Here is a 26,244-nt window from a genome sequence, read left to right on the forward strand (position 1 = left end):
CCTACTACACCTTGTGGGATGAGAGAGAGGTAGACAGAAGAAGAGAAGGGAAAAAAATAGATGAATTCACAAAACAAGGTTGGAGAGGTGAAAAGCATTTAAGGGGAGGGGGAGGAAAGTGGATGAGAGAGGGTGAGATGAGAGAAAAAGATGGAGGAGAAGGTAAGGAGCCCTGCCAGACACACACGTACCGCTCTCTCTCAGAAAGCCAAGGATGAAAGTGCTGCTGTAAAAAGTTTCCCCTCTCCTCCTAAAAGTTGTTGAAAGCAACTGCTGCAGCACATCAAAGTGGTCTGGCAGACAGCCATCGAAGAAGCCCACTGGTGTCCTTCACCCTCTCTCGCTCTCTCTCTCTCTCGCTCTCTCTCTTTCCCTCTGTATCTGCATCTACTCCCCCCCCTTCACTCCCCCCTTCCCCTGCTGTTCCCATTGATCACGATGAGCTGAGGGAACGTTCACAGCTCGCTCCCTGGACAGTGGAGCTCAACAGTTCAAACTGAGCTCATATAGTACGACACAAACAAATCCACCAGTACAGCACAAAATACAGAAAACAAAAAAATAAATGAAATCCACTTTATTTGGTTAAAGTCAAAATTGTAATTGACAATGCATAAAAAAATCTCTCTTGACTTCAATTGAGTGTGACTAAGACCTTGACCAAAGTCAGGTTACCTTCACTCATCTTTTTCAATTAACATTTTCATGTTTCTATTTACAGCATAAGGCGAACAGACATATTTTTTATTTCATTTTTTTTTTTATCTTAAATATATTCTAGCAAAGTGTTAGAAAAACTGTATCTATTCTGATTTTCACTGAGTATCGTAACTGCAGACCCTCTGATCCCTGTAATGCTGAATCGTCACAGTTGAACACAAACATGTCCCATCCAAGGACAGACACAGACTGTGGTTTAAAAAAAAGAAGAAAAGAAAAACAAAAAAAAGAATCACACAGATCTGTTTGCTTTGTGCATCTCTGTGCAAATTGCAGAGGCAGTTGCTAAAGCAAAAACCAGAAAAACATGCGTGGAAAAAAATGTTCCGGGTTGTTTTCAGCCGTGATGCCAGCTGGAGGAGAGAATCTATCAAGGATGAGATATTTTTAATCCGTGTAGAAAAGTCTGCCAGTAGAAGATGTTATCAAACCAACTGCTTGAGCTGGATAGAAATCACTGTCTAGAAGAAGTGAAGCTACACCAACTATCCCAAAGTGATGTAAAAACAGTTTTTTTTAAATAATTTTGTAAAGAAAAAACATTATGTAAAAATAATTTTTACATAATTTTTGGTTTATTTATTGTTTCTGAACAATAAGCAGCCCAGCAACCATGACAGGTCTCCATTTCTGCTCTCCAGCATTAGTGTGTGTTACTGTAGAGATTATTGATGAGCAGCAGAAAGTTCCTAGAATGTGGACAGGAAGATGCCAGCTGGAGGAGAGAATCTATCAAGGATGAGATATTTTTAATCCGTGTAGAAAAGTCTGCCAGTAGAAGATGTTATCAAACCAACTGCTTGAGCTGGATAGAAATCACTGTCTAGAAGAAGTGAAGCTACACCAACTATCCCAAAGTGATGTAAAAACAGTTTTTTTTAAATAATTTTGTAAAAAAAAAACATTATGTAAAAATAATTTTTATTGGAGGACATTTTCTGCTCCATCCAATAAACTTCTAAATAATCTATAAATAGAAACGCTAGAGCATTCACCAGCCGTACAAAATACACTTGTTCTGAGAAAAAAAAAAAAGTAAATATGGGCGTTTAATTATTTTAATGTTGGTAAAACTCTTTTCTGAAATGAATGATCATTCAGCTTGAATACGACTCTCTTTATTTAACGCTACCATATTTATTACACTGTAAAAAATGCTAGACGGGGGAGCGTCGCATGGTGCAGCGGTTAGTGAGGGCTTTGACTGGACCAGTGCTATTTTTGATGATTCATTACAATGTTTTCTGAAACATACAGCGGGAAAATTTCAAAGTAAAGAGTCGATTTTTCAACTCTCGGTTTGACATTTCTATTTTTCAAGCTTTACGAGTCGGTTATGTAGAAAACAAAGAAACCGTGTCTGTCTGCCGACAGATGAGACAACAGTAAAACAGCAGATAGATGAGGCAAAAGAGACAAACAGCAAAAAAAAAATTTTAAATAAAAAAAAAAACAAAAAAAAAACAAGGAAAGATTTTTGTGTTCCTGGTATCAGATAGAGGAGCTGAGGTGGAGCAACATCCCGCAGCACTTACAGTTGAAGATTCCAGGTGGAGGGTGCTGGGTCACCACGGGACAGTTCTCCTCGTCGCTGTTGTCCCCACAGTTATTCAGCTGGTTGCAGATCAGCGAGCCCAGACGCAAGCAATTCCCGTTGGTGCAGTGGAACTTGCACTCTGCGCAGACCGCAGAGCGGGGAGGGGGAGGGAAGAGAAGAAACTTTTCTTAGCGTTGATATTAAAAGCAATTAGTCACATCAATAGAAGTGAGCTTCAACAGCAGCGAGCTGCTTTTCAGCGTAATTAAGCGAAATGTTCGGCCGTCACGCCGCCTTTGAAGAACAATAAAACATTCCAGCTGCCTGTTGTAGGACATTGTTACATTAAAACAAAAAATAGAATCAACTAATGGAAATTGTACAACAACAACAACAAAAAAAAGATGTATTTTTGATAAAAACACAGAGTGTCCTTGCTATTGTAGTGGAAAGAGTGCGCTACTACTGATAAACTAATTGGTCTGCAACAGTGAGAAACTGGGCTGCTGTGTGAAGTTTCTCGTCTAAGTGTTCAGAATGTGCAAGGTTGTGTGTAAAACCAAGCACAAAGCAGAGTTAATGGTTTGAGTTCATATGAAAACAAGGTCAGACAACAGACAGGAGGGAAAAAAAGGGCCTCCCATGCAAAACAACAATTGAATAAACAGCTTTTTTTTTCTTTTTTTTTTTTCTTCAAATGAGCCTTTGATGTTTAGCAGCCTCAAACCATAATGTGTTCTTGTCATGGTTATTACCAAAACGCTTTCCTTCTAAATATTAATATGCCTGATTAGCACTATCTGCTGAGGGGGAAGAAAAAAAATAAATTAAAAAAAACATCTCAAACGTATGAATGTGAGAATGAAAAATATATTCTGGAGGGAATGAACAACCGAGCAGAACTTTCATCACGGTGAGGGATAACCGCAATAACGAAGTGTTTGATGCACTGGAAAGCAAGACATGTTACTGTGGCCGTAAGTTTGGTGTGTGTGTGTGCGTGTGTGTGTGTGTGTCGAGCCGACATTTTGGGACAGCAGAACTCACGCTGAGCCTCCGCACCGGGTTAGAGGTTCAGCAAAGGGAAGCAAAAAGCTCCAACCTGAAGGATGGAGTCAAACAGACAGTCAGATTATCCTGGTTGTTACTCTGATATGTTGCCTTGCAGCCACTAACTTAACATCTTTAGCTCTGTTGCCTCCAACTCAAGTCGTTTTTGGAGCTTCATTTGTGCAACCAAACATCCCATCCATATGTCTCCATCAGGTCTTGAATGCTGCTTGGGATGTTTGACACCATTCAATATTCTCCAAGTCTAATACAAACATTGTTTCCCCAAATTTAGCAAATAATCATTTTAAAAAAAGTCACGATTCCAATACTGACCCAAAGATTCTTAACTCTACCCCACCTGTCTCCCTGTGGATCATCATTAAAATAATTCAGGAATGGGAGTCGACAGTATGGTCAGAAGATCATGACAACACCAAGGAAGCTAATAAAATAAACCATAACTAATAGCAACGGCCGTGTTGTGGAGCACTGACTGCTGCTTGTCTGTTTGGATGTGTAGTCAGAGCTAAGAATGGTGGGACTGACAGACTTCTTTCATAGATATCATTTTCAGCCATTGGTAACATCTGGATTTCCTGTGTCTGTTGTTGCAGAATTAGAATGTCTCACGTCAACAACATAAATCATAAATAAAGTGAGATTAAATGTAATATGTTTGTTCGGACAACAGACGGTCCGAAAACTACCAGATACATATCCAAATTAGTATAATATATGAAAGTGGCTCCCTTGCCATAACCTGACCTATTATGTGTAAAAACTCTCAAGACACAGTTTGAATCGGGGCTAAGCATTCCAGTTTGACCCGTAGACAACGTGTCCAAGTCCAATCCAACCCCACTAATTAACTTTTACTAGAGGCCTGAGCCCAAAGTAAACCCAACATATTTTTAATTAACATTTTACAGCCTTTGTTTTCAGACCATAATTTGAGTAAGCAGTGTAACTTCTCCCATTTTTAGCTTTCAGTTTAACGTCTTCCGGCTCCATCTTGCCGCTTCTTGCTACCGCAGGGTGAGTCAAGAGCAAATCATCTGTTCAGTGTGACTGAAAGCAGAGCAGTGGGGCGGGGCCACATGGGGACTTAATGTGCAGAGCGCTGTGCTTGTTCTAATGAACTTCTGCACCTTCGTTCATTCTATCCTCTATTTAGGCTGCAATAAGAAGATTAGCACAACTTTGCAAAAATGTTGCACAAACTTCTCTTGCCGAGTCCATTATTACTGTCGCTGCTAACACAATTCCTGTTACACAGAAATGTCCAATAATTTAATCTAAATGGATGAAAAAAAACTTTACATACTCTGAGAAAACTGATATTCATTTCAAGAGATGTTTTGAAATCTATTTTTCAGACTTTACTCCCTAATTTAATTCCACAAACAGGTTGTTGTGTGAATGCATGTGTGGGTGTGTGTGGGGGGGCTGAGTGGGCGTGTGTGGGCATGTGCGTGTGGTGTGCGTGTGCGAATTACTAATTCTACCGTAGCACAAAAAGTGGCCTTTTAGATGCTGTTGGATGCCGCCTATGTAACCTACACTACATTTCTCATTTAAAATAGCCTCCAAATTAACAGTGGCAGAAAAATCATTACTGTAATTAAAACTGCACAAACTTGAGCAAGTAATAACAGAGCGGTGGAGGCGTGTTCACCTGCGTGTCATCTCCATGGATATGTTTTCTAACTACAAGTGCTGTTTTTTCTCTCTCTTTTAGAGTTGGATTTTTTTTTTTTTTTTTTTTTCCCAAATTGACGATGCAGAGGATAGAAAACCATCCAACCACCAGCAGCAGGAAAAAAACAAACACACAGCAGCAGAGCAAGGAAATGACTGAGAACTGGACAGAAACAAATAAGCTCCGTGAAGTTCACATTTATTACAGTGTTTCTGAAAATACTAGATTTTTTTTTCCCCTTTTTATTGCTTTGACAAATCAATCATGATCAAAAGGAATAGAGCTTTTAGGACAAAATAATTTAGAAAAGAACCTTTTTTTTGTCACAACGCAGTCCGGTGTGTATTTGTCCAGTACGACTCGCCGATGTTTGAGCTCCTGGTTGTGACCTTGCTTCTGAACCTCTGCTGCTGTCAGACATTTATCTCTGTTTTCTGGAAACGGACCATGGAACCCTGAGTTTCACCTGAAACAGCTGAATTTTCCCAGTGAGAGAAAATAAAGGACACTTCTGTTCTTTGTTTTGTCATGGTTTTGAGGCAGAAAGAGCAAAGAGAGAAATTGGTACCATCTTTCAGCCAGCTGAACCATCTGCATTTATTCTGCTAAAAAAAAAAAAAAAAAAAAAAACCTTAACAAAAAATACCTTCTGATTTTTATTGAAAATGACCAATTAGAATATTTATTTATGTAGCTCTCACCCTAAACCTATTCTTTGTATCTTTCTATTTTTATTTTTATTTTTTCCAGTCATTAGCCGATACTCAGCCATCACTTACCAAATGTTTTGGTTCTCATAGAACAGCAGACGGGATTGAAAAAAAAGTCCTTTGAATACAACAGAAGCCAGTATGAAAAAATGTGGTTCATCACAATTAATTCCAAATTTATTAAGGAGAAAAGGAGTTTTGTTTTGTTTTTTCTTAGGGGCTGTCTGGTTGGGATTAACAGCACCACATGCTGGGTCTTCATTCATTGTTATTTTGGGGACAATGTTTCTTAGTCAGGTGACAGCAAAATATGCCACCTTTCAAGGTGCAGTATTATGTGTTTTCCAAGCATATATCACCATTTTATAGCACAATCGAGTAATTATGTTATCTTCATTTGTTATAAAAATGCTATATATATCAAATATGACTTGAAAGAAATTTGACTTCGTACTTTCACACCCTCTCTTGTTATTTCTGAAGCTCTGCCTTCAGAATGTCATCACAACACGACTCCTCTATCAACCCTTTAAACATTTTTACCAGCGTTTCACTGAGAAGTAACTCTTATTGGTGCTTCGGACTCTAATTGGTGCTGATCTGTGAGGCTGAAGCTTGAAAACTGCAGCTCAGAGGAGGAGCTACGTCCTTGAAGGCGGAGCTAGGTCCACCCAGGTGATTTGCACAGCTGAATTGTTGCCGTGGAACATTAAAGGATTTCTCAAAAATGCAAGACAGAATCAAGTCAAGCCTCCAGTTATGTTTCTGATGAGGGAATAACATTATAGCATGATGTTAAGCTCAAAAAAGTCAACAATTTTGCATAATACTGCCTCTTTAAGAAAAAATCAGGAGCGGTTAAGAAGGAAAGTAGATGCCAGCACGTACATACGCACGCACACCCCCACACACACACACACACACGCACACACACACAGCATGAACATCACAGCACAGGAGAAAGAGCTTTGCTGGCCCTGCTCCTGGTGCCAGCACTTCCGCTTTGCCTGCCTGGCAGGGAGCGACCCCATGACAGTGCACATTTTCTCTTCTTCCACCCATAACAAGAACAGCTTGTTCTGCTCCCGTCTAGACGGTGGCGCAAGGAGGAGGGGCAGGAACAGAAATACAATTCAACGAACAGGCCAGCATGACTGTTCTTTGGAAAGCTCTTTTTCCTTTCTTTGAAACAGCAATTAGCAAAGGCTGAGTTACTTGCTCAGGCTGTCTGCTCCTCCAGTCTTTGATTTGGTCTCACCTATTACTTTGATCATCTGTCTGACCTCCTCTTTCGGTCTCATCGCCTCTCTCTGCTAGAAGCTTCAGATTGATTACTTTGTTCAAGCTTGTCTTTTACCCCATCTCCGTCTTGTGCAGCTCTCCTTTTACTCTGCTGTCGCCCGTTTCCTCGGCTGCTCAACCTGCCCTCGCAGTCACACAACGCTGTTGATAGGTTGCTATAGAAATCAGAAGCAAAAAGCCTGAAAACGCTTGAAAATGTGAAGAATCTGCTAACCTGTCCTCCCCCTCATACGCATGCAGGTTAATTAATGTGATCAATACAAGACAGAGGGCTAAGTTCAAGAAAGCTCTGCAAAGCACTTAGTTTCACATAAAGCTTGGAGAAGAGAGCAGGAGGCAAACAAAAAGCATCTATTGTCATTTAAAAAGATCATAAATATGATATATGACACATTAAATGAAAGGCCACAGCAGCGGAATAATATTGTTGGAAATATCTTTGTAATTATAAAATAAATCTCTGTGCTATGCCGGTTCTTTAGGACAATATAAAACCTTGATTTTATATTGTCTACGGTTGTCAAGTCAACTGTAGCGCTTGACTTGACAGAAAGCACTGAGGCTACCTTTCAAAAAGTCACTTCTTTATGTATCATTTCTCTTTCACTCATCTAAAACCCAGTAAGTCACTATAATGTTTTGCTTCTTGAGACTAAAGGTGTTTTCACGCCTGACGGTCCGGTAGACTCGATCCAATTTGGGACCAAATTTGCAACATTTGTTCCATTTTGGTGTGGTTCACCTTCACACTGCACTGTCACACAAACCAACCCCTTTAAAAAACCTGTTCAATGGTGGAGTGATGATCATTGCACAAAACCCATTTCCAAGTGATATAATTTTGCTAGAAAAACAAATCAAAATCCAGTAATTTTGTAATCCTTCAGAAATGGCTGTAAAAGTAAAAAAAAATTGTTACAATTGTAATGATCCTGACCGTAACGCTGTGGGGTAGGTCTGAGTGTTTCTGGATGATGATGACATGTTGTTATCAATACTGAGATGTGAAATTGGCTGTAGATTTAATCCCACTTGGACTGACAGACAGTTATCTTACCATCACATCCAAATTCAAAACCACTGGGCTTTATTTGGAATGAGTTCATTGTGTGTTTGATTTTTAAAAGAACACATGATCTATTTTTTACATTTAGCATAACTGGAACATTGTTCAAAAAAAAAAAAAAAAAAAAAGACTGGCTAGGGCTTGATATTCCAAGCTCCCGACATGAGACTTGACTCAACTTTTGCCTGTCTTGACTTGAGACTTGACTTGACTTGAGGACAAAGACTTGAGACTTACTTGAGACTTGCAAAACAGTGACTTGGTCCCACCTCTGGTATTTACCCAGAATACCTTGCGCTATAGTCCACTTCCTGCTGTTGGAGCAGTCTTCAGTCAGGTTGGCATTCACACGTGCATTAGAACTGCACCAGAATTCCCCAGATGGAAGTTTGGAGGTGGACTATGAATTTGCTGTTTTGGTCAGCATCAGAGTTTGTTGACGCATTCGCTTCTCCCCCCCTGAAAAAAATCTGACTTTTTAGGCAAATAACCTAGAGCTGCACTAAACTAACTGAACGCACACTAACTTACAGACACAGATAAGAAGCCACAGGTCAAAGCAAAAAGTATTACAACAGGATTTTCTTTTTCTTGAGGTTAAGGATTTCCTAAGCCTGGTTTAGGTTTCTAACAGAGGTGTGGTAGCAATATTGCTGTAGCACAGATTTTGTTCTGCTTGTCCGTTCAAAAACCCTGGCTGACAACGAACGCCGGGAGGTCATCAAAGAGAAGCAGAAACCTTCCTTTCTAAAAGCCTCCATATACAAAGTAAAGCATCTGAAAGAGATCATGCTCACAGTCAAGAGATGCATCAAAGGGCAGAAGTATCAAAAAATGAGAAACGTGAAATAGGAAACAGATGGAAGGACTTTAGAAGCTGCAGCGACACTAAGCTATGATATAAGTGAAGCAGGTGATCAGAAGATGAGCCAACCAAAGTAAAACTAACTGATCACATTCAAAAATGTTCATTTAATAAGGTCAAAGTCAGTGGAACACGGCAAAGACAGAAATCAGGTAGTCTGAAAATGTCTATTTAAATGGAGAGATTGTATTTGTGAAGCACGTTATTTCAACAAATTATATACTTATAGATGACATATTTTGGATTAGAGGTTCTCTTCCTCTTCACAATGTTAAATGTCTGTTAAGACTTCAGCAAATTGAATGTTATTTTAAGTAATTAGCTCTTTGTACATCTGGTACTGTCAGACATGCAATGTGAAGCCCCTGTTAAGTAAAGCTGCCTGAATGTTTTAGATTCGTCAACAAATTCTGTAGCATGATGTATACTGGACAAAATAACTAAAATACTGAACTAAGTCAACCTACTGAACTAACCACCCCGTGCTACCACATTTTAAATCAAGTCTTATAGAAATATGGGAGTATTGACCAGCATCTGGAACACAGCAGATCCCCTCTGAGGTTCAGCACTCATACTGTACGTTCAGCTATTTTTGGATTTGTGGAACTATTCATGTTCCCTCACACCACACTTAGCTATTGTTTCTCACTAATTCGGCTAATAATTGTTTGACAGCTGAGACTGTGTCCAGGACATTGAAATATAGCCCTTGATTATTAGATTAGATTAGTCAATCATTAAGTATAAAGAACAAAAGTCAACTAGTATTAATGCCACACTCAAGGCATGGCGCACTTCCTGCATGGACGACTCCCATACAGTAACTCAATCTGTCCTGATGCAGTACCACTTTATAAATTTACACTCTTCATCTTGTTGCAGATGCACTATTTGTAATGAAACAATGAGCATCCAGCATAACAAAATGATGGGGGGAAAGTTTAAAAGCTTCCACCAATGCTTTCATGACTTAACACAACTCAAAGCCACGGCAATCATACAGGCATGTAAAAAAAAAGAAAAAAAAACTTTTTTTCTAACCAGCTAACCAATTAGCCAGCCAGTCAGTCAATCTATCAATCAAGGCATCAATAAATCAAAACATAGGAGCATGAATTCATTAAGGACACTGAGGCTATTGGGACACAAAACAAATGGTTATAATAATAGGCTAATTAACGTTTAATATAGAAGGATAAATCAATCAGATATGGCAGATGGAAGTGGTGTTTTATAGCCTGGCCATTGCCTTCTTGATTCTCATCTTCCTCCAGTGCTCAATCTCTGGTTTCTCATATTGAGCTTGAATACTCCTGTTACATTTCATCCGGCCAATCAGAAAACAGGAAGAGGAGTTGTGAACGATGATGTTGATTTTGAATTGCAGTCCTCCTATATAAGGTTGAAGTGTGGCAATGGCAGCAGAGGACATGAAACGAAGCCTTTCAGTCCTTGTTGGCCACGCTTCCAAATATGGAGCAGTTAAAACCGGAGAAGAGGAATGTTTAAGACATCTTATTGCTGGAAAGATGTCGTAGCCCTACTTCCCACAGAGTTGTTTACAGCGCACACAATTTCCACTAAGCTTCATAATGCTGGTGTATCACACACATCATGGCCAAACAGAAACAACTGGTAACATCAGATCTAATCATTTCAAACTCTAACAGAGTCCACGCCTCCGACAAGCAATCTTTTCTCAATAGCCAAAAGTCCAGACCCTCTACGAAGCAAAGCGTAAAACAAGAGGTTGGTTTTTTCCAGGCTGAGTCATTCTAGCATTTTGTATCAATATTTAATTTGATAACAAACCAGTTTCTCTAAAACTTTACTTAAAAAGGCAAGTTAGAAATTTGTCTAAAATAATTCAACCTGAATGCACCAAGGCTGCTTCTCTTCAGCTGGAGCTTGACAATGCTTCCCTAAAAATAGTGACAAAGACACCATTCTGAAGACCGAAAACAATAGATTTCAATATCAAGCACATCATTCTGAAAAGAGATGAATACCTTTTAAGGCCTAAAAGGCACATTTTCTTTTTCAACTGAGAAATGGCTCTGCTTAACATTCCAACATCAACCAAATTCTGAAGTGTTTCCTCACTAACCAACAATAACTCAGATGATGATATCTTTATGTGGGCTTTGGGATGAAGAAAACTAAATATTTTCAACTTTGTCTCCGACTTGTACGTTTATTCATTTATGTTTACTTACTTAACATTTTATTGTTAGGTAAGTAACAATAAAACGTTCCAAATTTGGCTGTCACTAGCTGCGCTTTCATCACAAATGTGCGCAAAACTTTGTCAATATTCCGCTAGCTATCTGTTTATTTCCATGTAAAGGACATAACAAAGACCCACTGGTACTGGTACAACTTGAACGCAGAGTATGAAGATTCCTGTTAGTTGCTGGCCTCTTGTGTCAGGATGCAGGTGAAGGGCAGGTATGAAAAGACCCCAGAATCAATATACCGTTGAATGATCCCTTAGAAACTTGATAAAACTTGTCTAATTTATCTCATACTTTTTTTTTTTCATTCTCTCCGCATCCCTGTCATCATTTGTGAAGTAAGTCTGTCTTTCTACTGATTGACAGGCAGGTACAAAAACATTCTGCTCCAGGAAACAGACAGAGGAGGCAACAAGACACACCGACAGAAAGTCAGACAGAGAAAGGGGAATATCATGAAAAGAATGTGATAAAAGAGAATGACGATAATGAAATTAGGGGTGACGACTAGGGCTTTCTGAAAGAGCGATAGGAGAACAGGAAGAGGAAGAGGATTGTTAGACAGAACTGCACAAAAGGTAGAGTAAAGCGAGATCTAAACGGATCGAGCCTCTTTATTACACTGCAGCAGACAGGACGTGTAAGACAGACTTTCATCTGTCTGAGTCTCAGCAAAACTCAACACATCCCTTCAAAGCTCTCACAGGGAATTCTTTCTGTTTGAAGAAATTATTGCTGAGAGATGCACAGAGGGTAGCCTCTGTTATAACGCCATTTCCTGTTACTGTCAGCTCCTGCTCTGAAAGTAACAGGAGAAATCAAATTCCGCAGTGGGGAAGAAACCTGTGCATGCTGACTCTGACGGGAAAAGTGTGCCATGAATTGCACTTTGACTAGTGTGTGTGTGTGTTGAGTGTGGGGGTGGGTGCGTGTGTGATTAAGTCTGTGAAGGAAAGTTTAGTGGTTGGTCTTTGCCAGTGACAGACTAGCCTAGGGGTGGGCACTCCTGGTCCTGGAGGGCCTTTGTCCTGCAACTTTTAGATGTATCTCTACTTCAACACACCTGAGTCAAATAATGAGGTCATTAGCAGGACTCTGGAGAACCTGATTGCACTTGGGAGGTGATTCAGCTGTTGGATTCAGATGTGTTGGGCCAGGGAGACATCTAAGAGTTGCAGGACACCGGCCCTCCAGGACCAGCAGTGCCCACCCCTGGACTAGGGGCTGGATTTGTCTTTTTAACAGGTTCTATGTACTTGTAAGAAATGTCAAAGGTGACCTTTGACTTATGCTTTAGAGTCTTGGGTTCTTATTTCAGAAAAGTCAGTGGAATGTAGAAGTTTTTTTAACATTTGAACCACTAAGCTGTCAATTTCTGCAACAAAATGGTGGATTTCAATTCACTTATGGTGCTGGATATGTGAAGGCAGAAAGACAAGTCGTTTAAAGAAATATGGACCTCTCTATATTCCGCTGTTTTAATAGTAGAGTATTTCACTCCCTTTATTGATTTTTCTATGTGGGGAAAACTGATTACATAGAGTCATTTTATCATTCCAATGAAGTGCTGACATTAATGTTGCTACAGCGAGACATACTGAGCCATTTTAGCGGAGATGGGGCAAGAACATTTGACATCATGCTCCTCTAACTGAGGCTTATCCAATCTTTTTTTTATCATATGAATTCGTAATGCGCTCAATTAAACGGCAATCTTTTGGTATGTGGCTCTGCGAGGTACAAAGAGAGTCCATCAGTCAGAACACCAGCCCAGAACAAAAATTTTCTTCAGCGTTAACAAAAAAAGCCTATAATGTCGCCGACGTTCCACAAAGACGTCAAAATAGCCGCGTCTTCGTAATGTTGGCTGTGCGCAAAGAAGTTGAAAAGTTGAAGCAAAATTGCTTCTGGACATGAAAAGTCTGGGATTTTTTTTTTTTTTTATTAAGCTTGATTTCTCAGGCAAAATTTCATTTTTAAGTCAACTCTGAAATGTTTATTTTTACTCTTTGAATTGTTTTTTACAACTTTAAAATGTTCATTCTTTTATCAAAAAAAAAATCTTAGTGAATCTACATAAGAAACGCAAAGTTTTATGGACATTAATTTTGTTTGAGTCAGAAACATTTTCAACATTGCTACTGATAAACCAGATATAATGGAGCCAAGACCCTCGAAGTAGAATATTGTGGCATCTACATAATAACTGTAGAGTATCAAAACATCAACAACTATCAAGACATCTGAGCCACAATAGAAGCTACACATTTGTTGATAGCACCAGCCTCCCTGTCTGCACTACAGCAGATAAAAACCCAGACGGACTGGACCAAAGTGGAATGGCCACGGGGGAGAAATGGTGTTGTTGTCAAAGTCCCCAGAAAACACATTTATTCATTTCCTGGAGAATCTAATGGTCAATAAAAACCAAGTACCTTATTTTCCTCAAACTTTGTTCTCGCTCAGTGATATAGGCGTCTTTACAATCTACGTAATATGTTATTAAACGGATCTGTGAAACACTTTTGAAGCTTCACGTTAACATTTGGTCCTGATTGTCTGTCTGTAAAGCACGGACAGAACATCAAATATCGCTGCAGATCTATCAAGTGCGGCGCTCTGCTTTCTCCATGGTAACTGTGAATTGTCGGTGTCAGACTGTTAAACATTCCCTCTTGCCTCGATCACTCTTTGTCTTTCACTTTTTATCTCCGTCCTGTTCGCTGCCCTCCAGCCTGCATCCTTTTTATGAAGTCTATAACGGAATGATGTCATCTTTGAGCCGCGAAGGATCAGGACATCGCTCCAACCTGGCTCCGTCGTCTCTCTTTTTTTCACCTTCTTTTTCCTCTTTCCATAACTCTCTCTACCTCTTTACCCCAAACATCCCCCTGTTTTGAAGTCTTTCTCTCCTTCGTTCTCCTTATCACGTTCTCTCCTCCCACTCCCTCATTCTTCAGTAACTGTGCTCCCCGTGTCCCTCTTCACCTTCCTCTCGCCTCTCCTCTCTCTGGCTCGGCCGGGATAATTAGGCATGCCTGAGATGTGCTGACTCAGCTGAACGCAGCACCGTAGTGAAGGAGAGATAGGGAGAGACGAACAGCGACGGGATCAGGGAGAGGAATAGAGAGAGACCTTCAGGCTGTGTCTCCTTTCTGCAGTCCAGACTGTGCATCCCCACTGCTCCGCTCTGTGGGTGTATGAGTGTGTTCTGGGCAGCCGGTGAATGTGCTTGTGTGTGCCTCGGGGAGATCAAGTCATGCTATATGACCACAAACTGTTCTGCATTTTCAGCCTTACATCTACTACTTCCTTGTCATGAAGCCTCCTATTGGCGAGGCTGCAAACACACACACACACACACCTCATGTGAATTCAACTAGACATCAGGAAAAGGCCTGTGGGATCAGAGCAGCACTGTTTTTAACTTCTTCTTTTTTTGTCACTTTCCACTTAGAAGAGAAATCAGCTCACCTGTCCCTATGGTCTCTGACAGAAGTTACCAAACTTCAAAGATGCTGACACGTCTTGTAAAACGTCAACTGTGTGATGCACTTCTGTTCTGTTGAAGAGCGCATGTCATGCAGCAGGGGTGTGGAAATGACAGAATTCTGCCGAGTCAGGATTAGCTACATTACTGTTGCCATGGCGTCATTGTCTAATTTTAGCTTTCATTTGATATTTAAGGATCAATGGACAATCTGGGGATGAGATTTCAATGTTCTGAAAGTCATCAAATAATACATAGTTCTCATGTGACGTCACACTTCCGAGGAACTTTGTAGCTGACAGCCATCTTGGTAGGCAGTTGCTATGGAGTTACTATGACAACAATAAACGAGCCACAAGCTTAGAATTAGCTCTCGCCTCGTTCCTATCTAACTTGTAAACGATGGCTGTGTCTGAATTCAGGGGCTGCATCCTTCGAAGGGATCGGTCTACGTAGGACAGATCCTTCGAAACTCGTGGATACATGACAACCGGACAGGAGAAGATGTCTAGCGTTTTGTCCCCGCCTCAGCACAACTTGTGTTGCATAGCAACTTTGACAGGTGGAAACACAGAGCAGCAAAGGAGGCTGTAAGGCGGCTGGACACACTATGGTGTCTACATCGTCTGACATGTTTCCATTGTCTGTCTCATATGGGTCGATCCCGACAGCTGTGACTTTGTTGATATATATCTCTGTTGCACATTGGTCAAGAGTGTCCATACACTCATATACTTTATTTTTGTTGGTCTCCAAGCCATGGGTCATCTATGCTTTGAGCTGCGCTTGTCTACTAAGATGGCAGACATCAAATTTTTTAGGATAACTAAGAAAGCTGTGGGAGTCCATCTTATTTGGTGATCCAATGTTTCCTGCACGGTTTAAATGAGTAGGAAGGTGAGGTGTTGATCGGCCACTGGTGTAAAAGATAAGATAAGAATTATTTGTCATTGTCATCAACAGATTACAACGAGATTGAGACCGTGCTTGACTGGAGTTAAAGTGCAGGTTATATACATATACACAACACACAATATAAATACACATACCGTACATAAAAAGATAAAGAAACAAACAGCACAAAATGAGAAATAAATAGACATCAGAAGATGGTTGCAGCGCCTGGAGGTGTGGCAGAGTAAACAGAATTTACATTTTTAACAGAGTGGTGTCAAGAGCAGAAGTTCTTATGCCTTAGAATTTAGTGCCATGATTGCCATCTGGTAGAAACAGTTTTTTAGGCGATTTGTCCTGGTTCTTATTGCTCTGTATCTCTTGCCTGATGGCAGCAGCTGGAAGAGACCATGGCCAGGGTGTGAAGAGTCATTTAAATTGTCCAGAACCTTCTTGCAGAACCTGGAAGTGTTAATCTGTTCCATGGTGGGGAGGGGGTAGCCTATGGTTCTCTCTGCTGCCCTGACAACCCTCTGGAGCGCCTTCTTGTCCGAGGATGTACTGCTGCCGTACCAGACACACAGACTGTATGTGAGCACACTCTCTATGGAGCAGTGATAGGAGGCCTGCAGCAGGTCTGAGGGGAGACAGTTCTGAGGGGGGTGGCAACCTCTAAAACACAAGAATTGTTTGCACAAGTTAACACAAGTAAGCAGGTCTAAAGTCGATTTGGTGGTTTAGTTAACACTATGTTAGCCTAACTACTTTCACTATCTGAAGAACTTTCATCTTGTCAGAGTGACTAACCACCAAGCAGGTCTGCCTCATCTTCCTGCTTCAAAGTTCTCCAATAAACAGAAATATCCTTTCCTGTCCCTGAATGGGGAATTCATGAGTATTAAGGCCACTAACAGCTGATGTATCCTGGGGCCATGCTCCGTCATGTGACCATAAGAACCATCTAAAATGAAATTACAAACAAAGTTATATCCACCAAAACTGCATGAGTAAAGGTGGAAGAAACAGGAACACACAGCACATCTTAGGAACTGCATTTAAAAAGAGGTGAAATCTGGGCTGAGTTGGAGTTTTTCAGGCTGCCCAGAGTCAAAGCGTATTTGTTTGTTGGTACACTGTTCTTCTTCTGAAATGCTATGATAATTTTACACAAGATGTAACTGAACGGACATCCCAAAAAGTGTCTTTTTCATTAAATGAGACCACAAAATATTTCCCCGCATTTATTTTCCAACATTAATTTATTTCTCTACTAAGTTCTCAAATTATTACCGCTTGTGCGTAGAACCTTTTTAAAACACCTACCTCAAAAGAGTTAGCTTTGTCTGACACACATCTGATGGAAGTAAAATACGCATTTTGAGTCAGGCTGACTTGTCTGTGTAGTACCTTCCTTCCTTCCTTCCTCTTTCTTCCATGCCCCAGTGCTCCATAACAATGCTTTAACTGTATTACCTCAGATGAGAAGAAACAAAATGTGAAATGTGGCCTCTGATGTGTTGTGCAGCTCAAGGTGCTGGGAGTGCATCAGGTTAATATTCGCTGGTTAGTGTCGACAGAGAGAGAACTCATAAATATGTCTTCAGGTTGCCTGCTTACTGTCAGCTTTAACACTCTACCCACGCAGATGCCCACACATATGAATAACGTACCGACACACACACACACACACACACACACACACACACACAGACACATGCACGCACCCCGCGTGTGTGCACAGACACATATGACACACCTGCCAACATACAAAGACGCAGCCATGCTCACACACGCTCACACACGCCCACACGCGACCCAGCCATGGATCTCAGCAGGCAGGCGGTGCCGACAGGCTGAGCCAAAATAACAACTTAAACTCAGTAACCCCAGCCATCATATCAACAACTGAATCAGAGCAGATAGGCAGTCTGGCTGGCTGGCTGTTCAGCTAAACAAATCAAGTCTGGTTAAATGAGCACGCAACAAAAAAAAAAAAAAAAAAAAAAAAAAAAGACGTGTCCTTGCAACACAGAAAAGTCAGCAGCTTGTGTTGAAAATGTTAAGAAATGCCTGTAAATCATTTTCCCAAACGTCTCTCGATTTGTTCAATCACCCGTGCAAACTATTAAGAATGTGGAGGCATGCAGAGAAGGTGAAAAATTGCCTTTTTACAAAATAACAGAAGGGTGCTGGAGGGAGATACTTTATATTCTCTAGTTGTTTGGTTTTTTTCCCCCCATTTTCTTTTTTCTGGTGAAGCACAAAGTAGAAGATGATAATGATGATGATGACGATTATTATTATTATTATTATTATTATTATTATTATTATTATTATTATTATTATTATAAGGTTCAATGCATGGTTTGGGTTTAGCTCAAAAAATTTTATTGTTATTTCTATTTTTGGAACATCAGGTGACTTTGTCAGACAGAGTCGTCGTAGCCCTAATAGTGCTGTCACATTGTTTCCTGCCCACACAAAGCAAACACAAACACAAGGCGGATACACAAAAGACTGATGATGAGATAATCCTCCAGAAAATCTGCTGGTTTATCCGTTCTACCTGTTATCTGTGAGTATGTCTGCTAAATTTAGGTTTTAAAGTCACACAGCTTTTAGCAGACGAGGCATTGAGTCTTAGGAGATGTTGTGTTTCTCGTTGAGGTTACAGCGGTAGGTTACAAAAACGTTACACATGAGGCAAAGATGCCTCCACACGTCTTAAATTATGCGTTTGGCAGAATTTTAGGTTTACAGTAGGAACGATAAAAGGCGACAGAGTGGCCAACAACACGAACAAAGAGCAGTGTTTATTTAGGCGTTGAAAGAGACGAACGCTTTGCCTATTCTATCTCCAACTCCATTGGGCAAGAGTTGGACTACATAGTGGACGGGGCAGAGAGACACACACACACACTCACACACACACTGTCCTAGGCCAATTTGGAGACACTGGTTTATCTTACATGCTTGTTTTTTTAAACATGAGGAGAACCCAGGGAAAACCCACAGCATGCACAGGCAGAAACACAGGAAGACGCCAATGCTAACACTTTGACCACTGTCAGACTCCAACACATAAACATAAAAGCATGAATGAAAATTTCCACTTCCTTACTGGTTTCACAAACATTACTCTGCCTTTAAGACCCTCATCACCACACAGCCTGCTGCTGGGTTTTGGATGAATCCCTGGGAATGATGTAGAGAAGCTGAGTTGGGGTGGAAGAGACCAAGTAAGATAAAACACTCTAAAACTGGGGCTACAACTTTGGCTGTTTCATTCCGATCCACTGTCTCGCTTTCGGTTTGGAATAAAACCTAAGGCAAGGCGCTCTATATCCCAGCCAACAGAACGGCAGATGAGCAACATGGTTGCTCTTTTACACAAAGGGAGCAGATTTGTCTTCCCCCCTCTGAAGCACTACGACCTACGAAGTACATTTCTAGTAACGCTCCAAAAGCAGAAGAATGGCATGTGGGGCCTGTTTGAGAAGTGTTTTTGACTTTAAAAATCCCCATTTCTAAGTACAAGAGAAAAACATTGAATCACTTGTGTTCACCGACCCGGCAACCTTTTGTTGGTAATAAATAGTGAAAGCACTAATTTTACTGTGACATCCAAACAACAAGACAGCTTGTCGGGAGGAAGAGTAAAATATGCAGATTGTATGTTTACAAATGCAAACACTTTATAGTACTTGGGCCTGTAGGCAGGAAAACGAAGACCTGTAGCTCATGAACAAAGACAGGGGTCAATCCCCCAACACACACACGTTCCTCTTGGGGTCAGCGTGAACATGAGCATGGTGGATTTCTGACTGACTGGTAAATAAGCCACACAGGAAATAAATAGAGCAGACAGTAGGAAACAGCAGGCTGTCATGCACAGGGAGGCAAGGTAAACACACACACACACACACACACACGCATAGCTGCACGCGGAATAAATCGGAACCATTATGGAATAACTAAATATTTGCCTACTCCACTCAGACAGACAAACGCTGTAGAGGAAATTAGTCAAGGATGACGGCTTATTGTGTCTGAGTGAATGGGTGTGTTTCCGCCGTGCATGCTGTCGCACACAAACTCACACCAGGCACACTTTTGTCAACCTGGTAATGATGATGAATAAATATTAGAACACATATGTGCAAATTCGCAGACACATGCTTGCCATTATGCTGCAAATCCTCTAATTATGGCTACTTTACATATATACATATACACACACACATATATTTATATATTGATGCATCCAAAGACACAGAGATTGTCACTCTCCGACATGCGAACACGTGTACAATTATTTTGTCATGCATCTGATAATTGAAGCGAATTAAAAAGACACACATCCTGTGGTCCCAGCCGACAACCAGAATCAAAGAGTTTTTCTTTTACAGATGTGTCACTAGCAGTGCTTTCATGAAACACTCAGTAGAAAACATTGAACTAAAGTTAAACATTAACTGTAGAGGAATCTATAGAATCTGTTTTGACTTCAACTTTGTGACTTCTTCTACAAAAGCCCCTGCAGAGGTTAGCCTGTAATGAGCCAGGCAGGCACATGTGGGATCTATAATTATTCAGTGAAGAAAAAACTAATAAATAAGAAAAAGCATAATCATTACATATGCATGGTTTAAGTTTAAGCTACAAGTCTGAGTCTTTTGTCCGTGTATTCATCAGGAACACAAGGTCATTTTGAGGGCATCGAATATACAGCCCCCACATTCATTCAAATGAGAGCAACGTTTGCTCACTAAGCAATAGCTAGAAAAGAAACTGCTGGATTATCTAACGAGTACCAGAACCCTGACGTTTAGTTATTGCTTTTCGGAGAAAGAAAAGATAATCGAATAAATGTGCACGCTTGCAGTGAAATGTCAAAAGTCAAAACAGGAATTTAAATTTCTACACAGTATGTGTTTCTCTAAAAGGACACAGGCAGTAAGAGGTTTTCAAACTACATCAGTGATTGTAGCAGAGTTGGTTCCAAACTGTTTCTATAAAACAGAGCAAGGAATCAGTTTGCTGCTACAGTCGAGTCTGTAGTTCACTTACATCACTTAAAAACATCTCTTACAGTACATACTGTATTTCAGCCTAACTTTTTTAAATGGTCAAATTATCATTTATAAAATTGTCTTTTAATAAATTTGGTTTTGAAGGCTTTTAAAACGCCAAGTCGTCTTGCATGCATCCGATCAGCATTTACAAACAGAACTAAAAACAGTAATGTTCCAGTTATTTTGAATCAAAGGGAAATCTAGACAGGTGGGGTTTTAGCCTTAATTTAAAGGAACTTGGTGTTTCAGCAGTTTTGCAGTTTTCTGGAAGATTGTTCCAGAGTAGAGTAGTTAAAAAACTGACTGCTTCCCCACAATGCTTTGCGAGAATTGTGTGCAGAATTACATAGCCATCATTCTTCCATGTAGCCAAACAGGATATTAAAAGATGCATACATCTCACTACATTGTTCTTTGAAGGAAATTGATCCACAAAACTTAACTCCTTCCAAAATTGTATAATTAAATCACAAGTTGGACTATTACAGAGTAGCTGTTATTTCTGGAACATCAAATCATAAAACCACCTGTTCCTTCTTAACACGGCCTCAGGTGTGATGTCAGTACGCTCTGGCAGGACAGCTGACAGCTTTCAGAATTTCCCCCAAACACAAATCCCCTCAGGTATATACATACACACACGGCATTATGTAGTTAATACAAAATTTATTATTTACCATTTATAAATATGGTAAATCTTAATCTTCTAAATTATCTTCCAGCCATTGACAGCTAATACTAGCTGTGTTTCCATAACAGATATGCACAAAGGTTTGTCAATATTCCACTAATGTTGAAAAAAAATACAATTTCACAATTGCTGTGTTTCCATTAAATCAGAAATGTGTAAAAATAACTTTGCTCACACAATAGGTTGCTAAAAAAAACATGCCATGCCATCATCCTCCAACCACTTCCTGTCATCTTGTTCTTTGTCTTTTTCACCAGCAGCAACAACCGGTTGTTGATTACAACGCTTGTGTGATATGCAAAAAGTGTTTCCATGGTAATTTTGCAAAATACACTCATTTTCATACAGCCTAAAGACCACTGTATAATAATCCAAAACGTTTTATAAAGAAACAAGTTGTTTTTGAGTGGGGTTTTTTTCTCTCGAAATGTCGATTAAGAAATTTATTTTCCAAATGTAAAATTAAGCAATTACATGGTCAATAGCAGCATATAGGGACATATGTGATAATTTAAAGAAAATTTAGAAATATATATGTCAAGTATTTACAGTGGAACCCAGACATTTACAGACACTGAAATAAAAAGACATATAAAACCATTTTTCCCACTTTCTGGAGTTGAATCAAACCAAACCTCTCTGTTTTAGGTCAGCTATAATTTGTAAAATTATTTCTAATTAATTTAGTACATGGATTTATATTTCTGTAAAAAATGTTCAGATGCATAAATAACTTTATTGGTTATTGAGGTTTGGCTTTCCATACATGCTGTGGTTCAAATTATTTGTATGTTGGGGCTTCTGCTTGTGTGACATGTTTAGATGCGAGATCCAGATGAACCTTCCTCTTAGCAATGAGCTTCTACAGCAGTTTCTCTGGCCGCTCACCTCTAGCCGTAGATCCTGTTGGCAGGTGCAGCAGTGAGGACGCACCTGGCAGCAGAGTCAAGCTACAGCAAGTTATGAAACAGCGCAGCAAGTAACATTTAGCAGCCTAAAAAGGTTTCCTATCGGATCTGTCCTAATTATAACTTCCACTAGCAAAGATACACAGCTGGTCTCTGACAGAGACTTCTGGGTTTGAAGCACCATTAGAGCAGAGGATGCCGAGATGAGAGAGCTCCAGCTGTAGAGGCTGCATGTTCGCCAGGTGAAAGTCGCTCTGCCGTTTCTTAAAGGGGCAGTGTTACGTAAAATCCACTCATGTCGTAATGTTTTGTTTACATAGAGTGTTGACTTGATTCTTTCATGAATGTTTGAGAAATCCTTCAATCTCTATGGCAACCATTCAGTTGTGCAAAATGCAGGAGTTTCTTAAAGAGACAGAGGCCCAATTTCAAAGTGTTAAATTATGAGGTTAAATTGTTTTTTTAGTCATATTTGATATACATAGTATTTCTATTTAAACTGAAGGTAACATAGTGACTTGATTTTAATATAAAGTTATACTACGTTTCTGGAAAATTCATAATACTGCCCCTTTAAATCCGTAACATTCTTGACTCTACTGGAGTTAATGAACTCAGAAGTCGTGTTGACACCCAAATCATTTTATGTTTGGGTGGGAGTTATTTCCCACCACTGCAAAGACAATTAGGAAGAGAAAATGGAAAAGGTCTTATGTAATTTAAATATTAGGGTATGATTTTTTTCACCAACAGACATATTTAAACAAACAACAAAACTATTAGTGACCATCATTGGATGGTTGGAGGGTCCAGTTCTGGGTCCCTTTCACATTGGACAACTGACCCGGTCATCCTACACTTTAGAAAATGAAATCTGTTTTATAGAGTCAACTGACAGAACTTTACCTTGTTCTCCTGCTCAGAGTTATGAATATAAACAGCCAGCATTTGTGTTGCCATAACTTCTAAAAATGTATTTCCAATAACTGCCTGGAGCATCATGTGCTTATGAACTCAATTGCAATGCATTTGTGAGTATGGACTGCTTTGTCGTATAAACCGGTACAAGCGAGCAACTTTCCTCTTTCGCAACTTAGAACAGAAATTTAATACACCAGATCATGAAATTTGAATTGACTGCCTTAAGCATGTACGCTATTATCTCCTGATTGTTTTTAACATGATGATTTTGTTCCCAAAACTCATTTTCTCAGCTCTAGGGGTCCCAGGGGGTAAAGTTATTTTCCTCTCTACCTACTCACTCGATAGCAAACTGGCTTCGCAGAGACAGAATAAAAGCAGCGTGTTGAACTTTAAGGAGCCTAAAGATGTCGGCAAAGTAATTGTCTTGGGGAAATTTGCTATTAAAACAACAGCGGGAAACTGTGGAAATATGACTTCGAGATGAATTAAGCTAAAAAAATATTTTTCTGCCTGAAAACTAATTAGCACAAATCTCTAAGAGCTTTTCGGCTGAATCAAATCAGTGTTTGTCATTTTTATTATCTTCTCTGCCATCATGGTTGATGGCAGTTGGAAAGTCGACTGAGAAGATACAAGTGAGTTCATAAGTGGACTACAGCCTATCTTACTCCCTTTAATTAAACTGGGGGCTATCATTCTAGTTCTGCACAAAAAAGTAGACACTTAAGGATGGTGTCTAAAGCCTCAGCCTGTGTTAGCAGGACAGCAGGTCCCCTTGTAACGATCAGAAGCTGTCAGTCATGTTATGGATGAATGAGGGCTCCACATCGGTACAGCTCAATACAGAGTTGCTGCAGCTGGAGACCGCAATGGAAGAGACTAAACCCCAAAGGCAGGAGGGGAGGACAACAGACAGCGTGAGACAAATGGAGGCAGACAAACAAAGGTGACCACTGAGGGAGGGATGATACTAGGAAATATGTCAAGGGCAGCAAAGCAAAGAGTCAGTGATGGACAAAGTACTCAGCTCTAGTATTTGAGTAAAAGTATTGATACTCATGGTCAAATCTTATTCCAAGTTAAAGTTGCTCGGTCAAAAGCGTACTGAAGTACTTACTTTTGAAAAGTGTACCAGAGAACAAATTATATTTTCTAATATAAGTACTTTTCTGTGTTATTTTCTGACTGTTTTTGTAGAACTTTGTAATTTGCTGAAACCACCTGAGGATGTGCTGACATGCATAAACACTCTGCTACAAAATTTCCCCCTCAATCGATTTGATTGCCTAAAATAGTGCATCAAAAAGTATTTCAACGCCTTCAGATGTTTTCTTTTGTGGCTGTTTTGTTATGCATAAATGTTTCAGATTATCAAACCAAAAATCCACTCTTTACAGGGTTTGATTGAGTAAGAGAAAGTAAAAAGACACGCTGTCTCAAAGTGAAAGACTTAATCAAAAACAGATAAACCACATTTCTTGGAATCAGGTTTGACTATCAAACCTGCAGGATCAACTCAATAGAACATGTCTGACATGTGGTATGTTAAAAGATCTCACAATGCAATGATCTAATTGGAAGAAACTCAAAACTAGGTGGAAAGAGCCAACAAGTCATTTCCAATGCTTTTGTACTCTGACAAATCAATGCCTCAGTAATGAGACAGATTATCCACATATAGAGAAAACATGGGACAGTGGTGAACCTTCCCAGGAGTGAGACGTCTGTCAAAATTCCTCAAAGAATGCATTAATTACTCATCCAGGAGGTCACAAAAGAGCACAGAACAACATGTACGTTACTGCAGGCCTCTGTCAAGATCAGTGCTCATGATTCAACAATAACAAGAGGACTGGAAAAATATGGTATCCATGGGAAGGAGAACAATCACTGCTGCTTAAAAAGAACACAAAGGCCTGGATCAAATAAATAAAAATAATCTGATAACGTTATGCACTAGTTATATTTATCACACACAGTTGTAAAAAATAAAAGCTGAAGTGCACTGAGGGAAAAAAAGTGAGTCTACGGCATTTCAAACATTATGAATATGCTTATTTATTTAATTACTGTCAAAAACAGCAGCCCCTCTCACACCACAAAACCCCATTATGGATCACTTTGACTTTTTACTTTATACAAGATAAACTCCTGAGGTCTTAGGTCTTGTGAGTCTTCACATCATGTAGCTGGGATGACAGAATCAAAAGGGTGTGGCTTATAGCTGCCCCCATAAGGAGCAGTAGGTCCTCACATCGGTAGGATTTGTTGGGAAAATGGGCCTTACAAGGTGAGAAATACTAAAACACACACACACTTTCAGAAGGGCAAGTTAGAGGAACCAAATTCTCTAACATAGATACTCGGATGCCATGGGAGGGAGAGGCAGTACATGGAGAAAACCAGCATACCCGCCTGGAGATGGTGTGACTCCATGCACAAGGATCCCAGGCTGGTAACTGAATCATCAACATTTTATATTAAAGCAAAGCAAAAGTAGGAATAACTTTCATGTGGCCAAATCTTGGAAAGTATAGACGGCAAGACAGGACAACATTCACAACTGATGAGCTAATTTATGACATTCACTGTAAATAAAAGAAAATGAAACAGAAATTTGACAGAACTGAAAGTCATTTCAAGCTCGTCTGCAATTGCGTTTTGGAACAAACAGAAATAGATAAAAAATAAATGAAAATCTAGGTTTATTTACACCTCAAAAAAGAATAAGCATAATTTTAAGGTCAGGTGATAAAGTGAGGCATCAAACAGGAACACTGAGTGATTAGGAATGTGGTCAACACAGAGGTGAGGTAATAGAAGCAAAGTCAAGAGAGGTTAAAAAAAAAGTGACAGAAGGAAAATATTATTTTCCACTCAGGAGCCACTGGGGTACCAAATCACTCTTCCCTCCTTTAAAACAAAGCTCACAGTGGAACTTGTTGCATTGATAGATGCATACAGACCAATGCAGGGATGCATGTAAGTTCAGATAGTGAGTGTGTGTGAAACACAACATTTTACCCAACATGAACCCTGAAAAGTAAACAGAACCTTGCATTAGCCTTGCAGC

General features: G+C 39.9%; 1 protein-coding gene across 2 annotated transcripts in view; it reads right to left on the reverse strand.

The window, feature by feature from the left end:
• The window catches only part of LOC122831816 (low-density lipoprotein receptor class A domain-containing protein 4-like), a 216,197-nt gene that overhangs the window by 112,299 nt on the left and 77,654 nt on the right, over positions 1-26,244 (reverse strand). For both annotated transcript variants that reach the window (XM_044118308.1, XM_044118309.1), the window contains one exon: positions 2,256-2,396. In XM_044118308.1, the coding sequence (XP_043974243.1) occupies positions 2,256-2,396 (141 nt within the window). The remainder of the gene's footprint in view (positions 1-2,255; positions 2,397-26,244) is intronic.

This window comes from Gambusia affinis, linkage group LG05, assembly GCF_019740435.1.
Source record: "Gambusia affinis linkage group LG05, SWU_Gaff_1.0, whole genome shotgun sequence".
NCBI lineage: Eukaryota > Metazoa > Chordata > Actinopteri > Cyprinodontiformes > Poeciliidae > Gambusia > Gambusia affinis.